Below are 11,547 nucleotides of genomic sequence, written 5' to 3' on the forward strand. Positions count from 1 at the left end.
TAGCTTCAGGGAAAAAACAGTGACACAGTGAATATTTAAATCTTTCCCTTGTGAATGAAGTACTGGTGCTAAGTAAACACAGTGCTTTCAGCTAACTAGGCACCGTAGCCCTCCTTCACTGTTAATGAGATTAATGAGTTTGGCAACCCAGGGACTGCTTTAATAAATGATTAGCTGAGCTTTAGCAAATTCTCATCTGACTAACTTTCCCTTCCCCACCCCCATGCGAATGTCTATATTGAGAAAAAGAAACTTGTAAGCAGCTTTGGGGAAATTTTTTTCCTCTATCAAAAAGTGTTTGGGAAATGTGCAGTAAATTATCTGGCATCTTATGTATCCTATCCTGAGTTCTCTATGATCTTTTTTAATATTCTTTTCAGATCTTTTCCAGGAATAGCATTCGAGAGCAACAAGGTATCTCAGATTGAGAGACTGGAGCAATGGAAGCTCTAGATCTATTTAAGTCAAATTACATACATGTACAATTATATAGGGCTGAACTTGGAAATCATACACCTGTTATTTCCTCTGCCAAAACAAACAAACAAACAAACAAACAAACAAGCCAGATTCTATGTCATTGCTACAACAGCATCTATTAAAAAGGCTAACAGGATACTAGACTGCCTGAAGACAAGATGGTGGCTTTATACCTATCAGTTGTGTCTGTGCGTGCAAATTACAGAGGTCTGCTTAGGGCTTCCTCAAGTCAAAGGAGAAGCTGCTGAACTCAAACATATTCAAAAGACATTAGCCAAGATAGGAAAGGCCTCACATGTGTCAGAGGACAAAAGCGTGGGCTGCTTACATAGCAGAGCAAAAAGATACCAAAAATGGGAAGATACCAAAGATGGAAAAATAGCAAAGATGATGACAAGCTTAGTGACAGCAGACTGTGGTAGCTCTTGGTCTAGTTTAATATAACTAGGACTAAAACAGAACTGAATTGTGCTCTGCTATGTTTGGACTAACATGGACAGAATAAGATTGGCTCTTATTTCAAAACAATCACAGAAACCTAACTCCTGCACTCCAGAGAGGCAACCTGTTTATTATGAATTTCACAATGTTTGAACTTTCACGGGAAAAATCTAGTTCTTAGAGTCATAGGATTACATGAGAATTTTACTCTCCTTTCTCATTCTCCTAAAGCCCTGGAAAAAGGTCTGCAAATATTAATCAGGTACACCTTAAAAACACAATAGCCTTACCTTCAGAAAGCAAAAAGAATCCATGTTTGTGTTTGCATGTGAGTGTGAGTGTGAGTGTGTGTGTGTGTGTGTGCTTGTGCATCTGTGCATACACTCATGAAGAAAGAGCTTAAAAAAGATCACATTTCAAAAATACAATGTTATGTTTTTTGCCTGTTTCTTATTGGCAATGTGTATCTGTCTCCTTTCTCTGTGATTCTTTCCCTAAACTATTCTCACATTATGTATTCAAACTATGCAATCAACATTAGACACAAGCTATCACTGATACATTTCAGCAGTGATTAAAGAAAATTCCAGGAAATGATTATAGAAGGGGAGTATTTGTATTCAGCCTTGTGAGCTTGATCTCTGTTAAGTGCCTTCTATGACTAAAAGAGAGAGGGCAATTCAGAGGTGATAACTGAGGTTCTTGCTTTCAGTTGCCCTCAGGAGGAGCCTACGCTTCCCTGAGGGTAGATGGGTCCCAGGAAGATTTAGCTTCACTACACAGCCTTAAGATAGCCTTTATGAATGGAATAAAGTTGATCTGAAGCACTAATCTCTGTAATGACCAACCAAATACAGTTCAATATAATAGGTCTCAGGCTGCATCTTTCTAGCACTTAAGATAAGAGTTGAGTCCAAGAGAAGGCAGTATGTGCTGTTCTTCAGGTCAGCATGGTTCTCCCTGTCTGCATGCGCATCACCTCTCTCTTGGTAATTATTTGGCCCACACCACCATTTGCCTGAGGCAGTGTAGCTGATGCTATGAACCTACAAAAATTACATTGCCAGATTTTATGCATCTTTATTGACACGAGCAGCAGGTGTGCATACAGGAGAATGAAAGTCCTTAGGTCCTGAACAAAGCAGCTCAGGAGAATTAGTCCAAGACTATACTTAAGGGTTTTGGCAGGAAAGCATACCTCCACTGGTAAGACAGAGTGCTCCTAGGATATTTTACATCACTTCCCCAAACAAAACAAACTACTCACATAAAATGCTGTACCTTTTTTGGAGTCTTGGCTAGTACACATGAGTTAAAGGTGTTATTTCTTTCCCTGCTGAACAGAGGCATGCTGTCAACAATTTCAAGTGTGGGTCAAGCCTAACTCAGGAGGTGCAAGATCTGGGCTTGAGAGTGGAAAGTCAGAGATGATATACAGAAGTGTAAGCAGGTGAATGGAGAGCCAGGGTGATCACTGAGGTTGTGTTGTATAGGTTCTTGACTATACTGGCAAGGCTGGTCTAAATCCAATTCATTGCACTTCATTAGCAAAAACCATGACCATCAGATTTTGTTGTGTGGCTTATGGAAAATGAACTGGATGACATGGTCTAGTTCCTACTGGACTTCCGTTCCTACCTCCATGGCTATTAATTGTCAACTTTGTTAGCCAGCAAGATACCAAGATCTAAATAGGTCAACTGCAGCTGAGGCAGAAACATGGTAGCGCTCTGTAGCAAAACAGAATTTCGGCCCCCAGCTGCTTAAGGTGGATGGGGGCAAAACCAAAGCAGCCAGAGATAAGCATGGCCTTGCACACCCAACTCTTGGGACAGAGAACTTCACTATGAAAATGCTCTGCAAAGGACACAGGCTGGACTCTGCAAAGTGACTGTGTGGGACATTGGACCATTCTTCCCACTCCCACATTCTGTGATATGGTTCCTCAGACATCCTGTGCTTCTGACTTCACTGGAGAAGTAAAAGCCCTTGCATAGTCCTTGGCATTTCAGGGCTGTGTACAACAGCTCAGGACATTTCATGGGCTTCTCTGGGTATCAGTCTCTTCTCGACAGCTTCCCCACACTCATTACACCCTCTTACAACATGGTATTCTCTATTGTCCCTTTTGCACATTCCCCAAAGTCACCCTGGATGTTTCCAGGTGAATTACTAGTTCAGCCTTGGCCACCAGATCAAATCCACCCTGTTTTATTACTGTCTGAAGGCTATTACAACTGTCAGGTGGCTCCTGTTTCACAGTCTTGGTTCAAGATCACAGAAATCATTCCCAGAGCTGTCACTTAGCAATAGGTCACCAGCAAAAGCCTGAGAACTAACGAAGAGAGCTGGAAGAGTGGTCTTATTTCACTCCAAGCCTTGTAACGCCAAGCCATAATGCTTGACCTTGGGGTGGCATTGGGATTTCCATTGGTGTCAGTCCCTTTCCAGGTTTTTTTTTTATTCACAGGAATAAAAAGAAAGAAAAATGTGATTTTTTCCCCCCAGTTACACTAAGCTTATGGTGGGTGCAGCCAATCAAGAGAAGTCAGAAGAATGCTTTAAACCAAGGCAGAGAAAAACAGTCCAGCCATTTCTCTGTCATCCCAGGGAGTCTGCTCAATTGACCTGGAAAGAGCAAAGCACAACTGTGCTCCAACGTGCCCCCTCTATCTGCTGCCTGCCCTTACAGAGCTCCTAAACTGTGGCTGCCAAAGCAGAGGTAGTAAATCTACCCACCTTTGTGTTAAACCGTTTCAGTGACTCTTCTGCACAGCGAAGGCAGAAAGGTACTGAGTACCAAATTATTAGTGAAAAATGACTTAAGAGGGAGAGAAGATCATGTTTTAATGTGGACAGTCTCCTAGCTGTAATCTTTCCAGGCTTAGGCTGAGTTTTAAGGAAGAGACAAACAAAAAAAGCTTTGCTCTCCTGTTCTGTGGGTAAACGCTGAACTTTAGTCTCCAATGCAGCACTTCTCTCTTGTTTTAAATGCATTAGGAATCAAGCATTAAGAATAAACATGAGGGGAGGCCCCATTGCAGAACGACGCAACACTTGTAAGTTTACAAGAACCAGCTGTACAAAGGGGCTTAGAGACACTTGAAAAACTGTACCTTCTTTTTCCACCATATGAGAGGAGCACACTCCCACACACGTCCCAAACCATGCCACTTCACCAGAAGGAATAAAGGACGACTTGCTCTTCATCCTTTTGCTATTGTTATTAAAACGCTAGCTTTAGGCATGTGGGATAACAGGGCAGGAGGAAGAGAAGCCTGACCAAGCCCCCTGTACTTCACACATGACTTTCTGCAGTTGCAGTGAGAAGTCACAGTGCACAAAAACAAACAAAAGATAAATGCAAGAGCCAAAAATTAAAGACAGACAAAGGACAAAGATGAATTATTGCTGGGAGGAAAGGAACTGTGAGTGCCGATTAGAAATTTCTCAGCCTACCTAAAGGAGGGAGGAGGGGAAGGAAGGGGGGTGAGAAGCTCTCTCACTTTCTTGCTCTCTTTTGTCTCTCTGCTTCCTCCCCATCTTGCACAGTCTCTTACCCTGCTCTCTCCACCTCCTGACCCCCTCCTCCTTCTCTTTTTCAGAGCGGGAGTGTACTGATTTGGCTGGATTAGGGTTCCTTACCTTGATAAAGACCATTCATTCCTTTGCACAGTCACTGGGGAGAAAAAAGATCTTGAATCCACGTTTGCCAGTCAGTCTCTCGCCCTCTTCTCTGCACGCGCGCACACACACACACACTGACTCACACACACCTTTGCTTATTTGCTTTCTCACAGCCACAAAAGAGGACAGCAGCCCCTGCTCCATCCCTGGCAACAGTGGCTGGGAGGCAGGAGGGGAGCACGCTGGCACAGGCTGCCTCCATCTCCCAGCACACAGCTAACCTGTTGCCTGCCGGAAGCCTGCGCCTGCCGGCCGCCAACAATACCAGGGGCAGGCAATCCTGCCTCCAAAGCTGAGGACTAGAGGAGACGGGAAGGTCCTCCTACTGCAGCAGCACCTCTCACTCTGCACAAACCTTGCATGCTCCAAACTGCAGTCAGGCGCTGTCAGTAATCATGAGCTACCCTTAACAGGGGGAGAAAGGTGTCAACAGCCCAGTCTTTTAGACTGATGGGAAAGTCCTGACCTAGCCAGACATGCCCAGATAATGAAGCTCTTTAAAAAGAGGGAGGAATGTAATGCCATGTTTATCTACACCCTGCACTCCTCCTCTTTACCAGTCCCTGGAAGCTACTTATCAGTATACTACCACGGCTGGTAGGTGCGCAGCAGCAGGTCTGGGTGCGCTGGCACCCCAGACCGAAGCGGTACACCTTTGGAGGCAGCCAAGCGAGAAGGAGGGAGGGAGGGAAGATGAGCTGAAGCCCCAGATGAGGCCATGAAACCCTGGAAGGGAGCAGCAGGCAGGCACCAGTGCTGAAGATGACTCAGAGCGAAAAAGAAAGGAAAGGGGTGGGTGGGTGGTGGGAGAGAGGTGTTATGACTAAAAGCTGAATTTACTGCTTTTGAATCCTAAATCTGAAAAGGAAGAGGGAAGAGCCCGAGGTCTCTTCTGTGGGATACACTAGTGGTGGGAAATATTTGCCACCTAATCCAAGCGCTTCTGTTTCTTCCCTGTGCCTCTAACCGGTCTCCCTGTCTAAGTCAGCCAGCAGCAGCCCTTCCGAAAGCCTCCTGCTCTTGCCCGAGCCTGGCTGCTGCACCGGCTCCGGGAGGCAGCCCCTGCCTCTCCCCCGCGCCGGCTGCCGCCCGCTTTGCCGCTCTCAGTCCGGCGCTTCCCTCAACCCCCTCCTCTCCTCTCTGCCCTGCTCTCTGGCCGGCCCCCTCCAGCCCCCTGCCCTCCTCGCAGCCCTCCTGCCCCCTCCCCGCTCGCTCGCCGGGGGCTCGCCCGCCCTCCCCGGGCGCCAAGCCGCGGAGGGGAGGCGAGAGAGCGGCACCGCTGCCCCGGGGGCTCAGCCCCGCGCCCGCCCCCGCGGCGGAGCGGCACCTCGCCGAGCTCGGCCCTGCCGGGAGGGACGGCACGGGACGCGACGCGACGCGACGCGACGGGACGGGCAGGTGCCGCCAGGGCCCCCGCGCCAGCAGCGCCCCGGGCCCCGGCACACGCCTCCCGCAGCGCGGTCCGCGCACGCTGCCTCCGCGGGCGCCCCCCAAACCCGGCGCCTCTCTCCCGCAGAAGTAAACAGACCAAAACCGCCCGCCCTACCTGCGAGCCACAGGAGGACGATCCAGCCTAGGACGTGCCCCTCCATCTTCCGCGGGGCGCGGCGCGGCGGCGGCGGCGGCGGCGGCGGCGGCGGCGCGGCGCGGGCGCGACCATGCCGCTGGGGCGGCGGCGGAGGGGCCGCGGGGGCCGGCCCGGAGCGGCGCCGCCTCCCCGCCGCGGGAGCCCGCGCCGCCGCCTCGTCCCGAAGTGCGGGAGCGGGCGGCGCGTGCGGCGAGCGGTTAGAAACGCCCCCCCACCCCGATGCGGCTCCCGCCGCCGCCCCGCCGGGCGCGCTGGGAAATGCGGGCGGACTGTTCCCGCGGCGAGTCACGCCGGGGACTGCGCGGATTGCTACAATTTTAGATGAGGAGGAGGAATTTGGGGTGAGGAGGGAGAGGTGTTGTTCTGGCTGTTGCCGACTGACATGCGAGCTGCGGGGCGTTGGGTTTTCGTGCCGGCGGGATGCTGGAAGGGGGTGAAAGTCTGTGTGGGGGGAGAGGCAGCCAACTAGAAACACTGCTGCGGGAGATCATTACGACGAGATGAATGTTGCTCTGAAACGAAGCCCTGGCCCCAAAGGCCCCACGCACGTAGCTCCTGCACTTAGAGCTCCTCAACTTTCTGAGGGAGCAAAAGAAGGTGGCCCAAGCGCGCAGAAACTCAACCACTCGCAGGCTCCGAGCGGAGTAACTAGCGGCCTGCTTTGGTGAGAAGCACTCTCCAGCACGGCACTCACCGCTGGCAGCACCCAGTGCCGCTTCGCCTTTTTGTGCTGTTCATCCTCAGACATGCTGCTCTCAGGGGCTGGGTTTGTGCGTGTGACCGAAGTTTGGACGCTGCCCATGTCCATGATCCACCCGGGAGAAGGGAGTAGCCTTCGACTTCTCATCTGGAATCTGCCAAAGAACATAAACAATTCCGATTTGCTAACACAAAACGGGGCCCCCAAAGGGGGCAAGTGCTAGGTGTGTCCGTCTGCGAAAGGCAGGGTGCACGCTGATGCCTGCAGTCAAGCTGTAAAAGCCCTTTGCATTCTGGCAGGCATCTTCCAATTGCCTGTAGATTCCTTATAATTCTGCCTTCCAGATTGAACTCCTCTACAGGCCAGATAAGCTTTTTTAAAAACAGATCAATAATTTCTGAGTGAAAAAGCAAAACAGCATGTTTGCTCTGATAAAAGATGTGTTGAAACATTTTTGTTGTTTTTACACAGCTGTAGTCTCTCTTAAGATAGTTAAAGTGGAATTAAGCAAGGAGACAATCCTTAGGCAGCCAGGCGGTTTTTCAGTGTTTTACTCGGCGCTACTCAATGTTATTTAAAAATACATTTCACGAAGAAGTTTATTTTTATTCAACACTGCTTTAAAAAAATACACACCCACTGCAAATCGTCTCCTGATGTTCCTCTGGCCTGACACATTATTAGCTTAATTGTTTTGCCACACTAGCTAAAAACCAGGATTAGGTTTAAGGATTAGGACCCTGCTATGCTAAATAATGCACACATATGCATTCATGCAACAGCGCGCAGTGCTGTTCTCCTTCAGCACACAGCCATTCAGCATCCTATCGCCTTTGTGCCTACAGGCAGATGAAAGGCAAAGTAGAAACTGCCATTAGGGCCATAACTTCAGCTTCAGGAAACATGTCGTTCCAGAAAACTCCAATGGAGCCATGGTACGTCACATCGGCTGAGAGTCTGCTGCACAGTGGATAGGTATCTACAGGATATGATCCATGAAGGTTTGTATGGGCTGAATTAGGGCTCCTAAGAGGTGAACACAGAGCTGTTCTTTCTCCCCCTCCCTTAACCATTTTCCCTAAAACCCTCAAAATCTGGGGTGAAATCCTGGTGCCTTGCCTTTCTTTAACTTAATTGGACAGGAGCCTGATCCAGAGTTTCCTGAGACAAAGTTGATGTTGATATTATCTCACATTTTAAACATTGGGGGTAGTCCAGTTCCTTATGCGTCACTATTGTTAGTTTCTCCTTGCTTTTTTTTTGTTTAATATCCTCCAGCTTTTGCAAGTAAGTTTGGCATACACAAGTTTTGCTAAACTTTTGGCTCATAACAAAGGAAGGAAAGATTTTCAATACAAGGAAGCACCTTTGTTTTGCATGTAACTGTGGATTTATACTTGCTTTGAAATTTTCATGCGCTCATAAATGGACAATACTGTTCTTTTGCACTTGATGTAAGCTGCTGTTTGTATTTATGTATGTACGCATGATGGATGGCTGAGCCTTGAACAGTGTCCCAGACCTCTGTAGACCTTTGATCTGAGAGTCTAGCAACATTTGAGCTGGCTTAATAGTTAACGTTAGGATGTTGTCTTTCATTTTAGCCAGTTCTTGGAGGTGGAAAGCTGCATGACTGCAGTTAGGCCCACTTCACCTTCCATCAGTAGCTAAATTCCTAAGCAGTCAGCCAGAGCACTTCAAACCACAACCCAGCAGGGATGCTCTGTTCCTAAAAAACAGCACGCCCTAAGAGTTCAGCCTCCATTTCCCTCCATCCCTGTGCCAGCACTGATACTGGATGACCAAATTCCCTGTGCCTGTCCTGCATAATTTGGCTCCAGACTGAACTGGAAGAATACCATGCTATGATATTCTCTGTCCAATACTAGTGATAGCGCAACTCTCTCTGGAGCAGTTCTCCTTTAAGCAATTGGATCATGAAAAGAAATCAGTTGAACAATATGGCAACACACAAGCTCACTTTCTACTCATGCTGTAGCAACTGATGGCTCTTTCTCTTCTTGCCAACTACTTCATTCCTCCCTCCCTCCTTCCTCTGATCTTCTAGTACCAGTCTTTCATGGTCATTTTCTCTGTTGATAAGCAGAGTCAGATTTTTAATATGCTGCTAGCATCTGGAATCATTTACACCAGCACCTCACTCCAAATGACCCATCTCAACAACATCCCTGAAAACCTGACATGTTGCATGAAAGTCCTTCTCTTCAAGAGCACTTTCACACATTCATTCAGCCCCCTGGATTTCCCCTGCAGAAATTTCCATAGAAACAGTGATTTCAACAGCTTTCTGTTTCTAGATTCAGCCATTAGACACTGCTCTCTTGATTTAGTACAGACACCAGCATGTCATAGAAGGTATTAAATGATACACCATCAGATCATAGCGTTTAGTGAGCCCCTTCATAATAGCTACGAACTAAAACTTTTCCTTGTCCCTGTTATACTGGAATCTCTTATTAATCATCGATGGGCTTCACAAAACATTCCTGAAGTATACATACTCTTTCCGTATATATTGTTGTCTCTGGGCTGCCTAGCTACATTTGATAGCAGAAGAATATAGAGCTTTCATTTCATTATCAATGTCAGGAGTGGGTGATATGGATATATAAGCTGCTTTTGTTCTTAACCATGCCTTTTTTATCAACAAATGTTTAGAATATTTAAAGGAGAAACTTGACTTGCTCGTTCCAAAGAATCATGAGTTTTGTAATATAAATTCAGCATTAGACAAAAAAAAAAAAGAGTGAGAGAACAGCATCTTTCTACAGTATTCACTTTTCTGTAAAATTTCCCATGTTTCTTTTGATTCTTTCTGGATGCCAAAAAATCATAGCGTACCTTTGCTACACTTTAAGAGGGAATCTGAAATTTTCACATAAAGTAGCATAAGTGCATATCAGCAGTATTATTTTTTGAAGTTTTTATACAGATACACAACTATAAGTGTACCCAGCTCATAACCTTTTGCATGTCACTATACTCAAAAAACCTACAGAACATGGATATAAGATAGAAACTCTGCTTGCTTATCCACAGATAACCAAGGAAATAAAGAGTTGTTAAATCATCTACGATTGCACGCTACAGAGGAGCTGTGGGCAGCACAAACACCTTCGGAGAGACGGAATTCACAAACTGGGCTTTTGTGATTGTCTACTGAATGCCTTCTTTGCTTCAGTCTTTACTGCTCAGGCCAGCCCTCAGGAACCCCAGATCCTGGAGGCAAGAGAGAAAGTCTGGAGGAAGGAAGACTTTCCCTTGGTGGAGGAGGAGTGGGTTAGAGATCATTTAAGCAAACTTGACACCCACAAATCCATGGGCCCCTATGGGATGCACCCACGAGTGCTGAGGGAGCTGGCGGATGTTATTGCCAGGCCACTCTCCATCATCTTTGAAAGGTCATGGAGAACAGGAGAGGTGCCTGAAGACTGGAAGAAAGCCAGTGTCACCCCAGTCTTCAAAAAGGGCAAGAAGGAGGACCCAGGGAACTACAGGCCAGTCAGCCTCACCTCCATCCCTGGAAAGGTGATGGAGCAGCTCATCCTGGAGGCCATCTCCAAGCATGTGGAGGACAAGAAGGTGATCAGGAGTAGTCAGCATGGCTTCACCAAGGGGAAATCATGCTTAACTAATCTGATAGCCTTCTATGATGGAATGACTGGTTGGGTAGATGAGGGGAGAGCAGTGGATGTTGTCTACCTAGACTTCAGCAAGGCTTTTGACACTGTCTCCCATAACATCCTCATAGACAAGCTCAGGAAGTGTGGGCTGGATGAGTGGACAGTGAGGTGGATTGAGAACTGGCTGAATGGCAGAGCTCAGAGGGTTGTGATCAGTGGCACAGAGTCTAGTTGGAGGCCTGTAGCTAGCGGTGTCCCCCAGGGGTCAGTCCTGGTTCCAGTCTTGTTCAACTTCTTCATCAATGACCTGGATGAAGGCACAGAGTGCACCCTCAGCAAGTTTGCTGACGATACAAAACTGGGAGGAGTGGCTGATACGCCAGAGGGCTGTGCTGCCATTCAGAGAGACCTGGACAGGCTGGAGAGGTGGGCAGAGAGGAACCTCATGAAGTTCAACAAAGGGAAGTGCAGGGTCCTGCACCTGGGGAGGAATAACCCCCTGCACCAGTACAGGTTGGGGGTTGACCTGCTGGAAAGCATCTCTGCCGAGAAGGACCTGGGAGTGCTGGTGGACACCAAGTTAAGCATGAGGGAGCAATGTGCCCTTGGGGCCAAGAAGGCCAATGGTATCCTGGGGTGCATCAGGAAGAGTGTTGCCAGCAGGTCGAGGGAGGTGATTCTCCCCCTCTACTCAGCCCTGGTGAGGCCCCATCTGGAGTACTGCGTCCAGTTCTGGGCTCCCCAGTACAAGAGGGATGTGGCACTACTGGAGCAAGTCCAGCGAAGGGCTACAAAGATGATTAGGGGACTGGAACATCGCTCTTATGAGGAAAGGCTGAGAGAGCTGGGCCTGTTTAGCCTGGAGAAGAGAAGGCTGAGAGGAGATCTTATCAACGTGTACAAGTATCTGAAGGGAGGGTGTTGAGAGGATGGGACCAGACTCTTTTCAGTGGTGCCCAGCAACAGGACACGAGGCAACAGGCACAAACTGAAACACAGATGCTTCC

The 11,547-nt window shown here is 48.0% G+C and overlaps 1 protein-coding gene across 5 annotated transcripts in view; it reads right to left on the reverse strand.

Moving 5' to 3' along the window:
* The window catches only part of ILDR2 (immunoglobulin like domain containing receptor 2), a 36,859-nt gene extending 30,653 nt beyond the window's left edge, over positions 1–6,206 (reverse strand). For all 5 annotated transcript variants that reach the window (XM_067300121.1, XM_067300114.1, XM_067300109.1 and 2 more), the window contains exon 1: positions 6,155–6,206. In XM_067300121.1, coding sequence (XP_067156222.1) covers positions 6,155–6,200 — 46 coding nt within the window. In that variant the 5' untranslated portion in view covers positions 6,201–6,206. The remainder of the gene's footprint in view (positions 1–6,154) is intronic.
* Between the last annotated feature and the right edge of the window lie 5,341 nt (positions 6,207–11,547).

Source organism: Apteryx mantelli, chromosome 1 (assembly GCF_036417845.1).
Source record: "Apteryx mantelli isolate bAptMan1 chromosome 1, bAptMan1.hap1, whole genome shotgun sequence".
Classification (NCBI taxonomy): Eukaryota; Metazoa; Chordata; class Aves; order Apterygiformes; family Apterygidae; genus Apteryx; species Apteryx mantelli.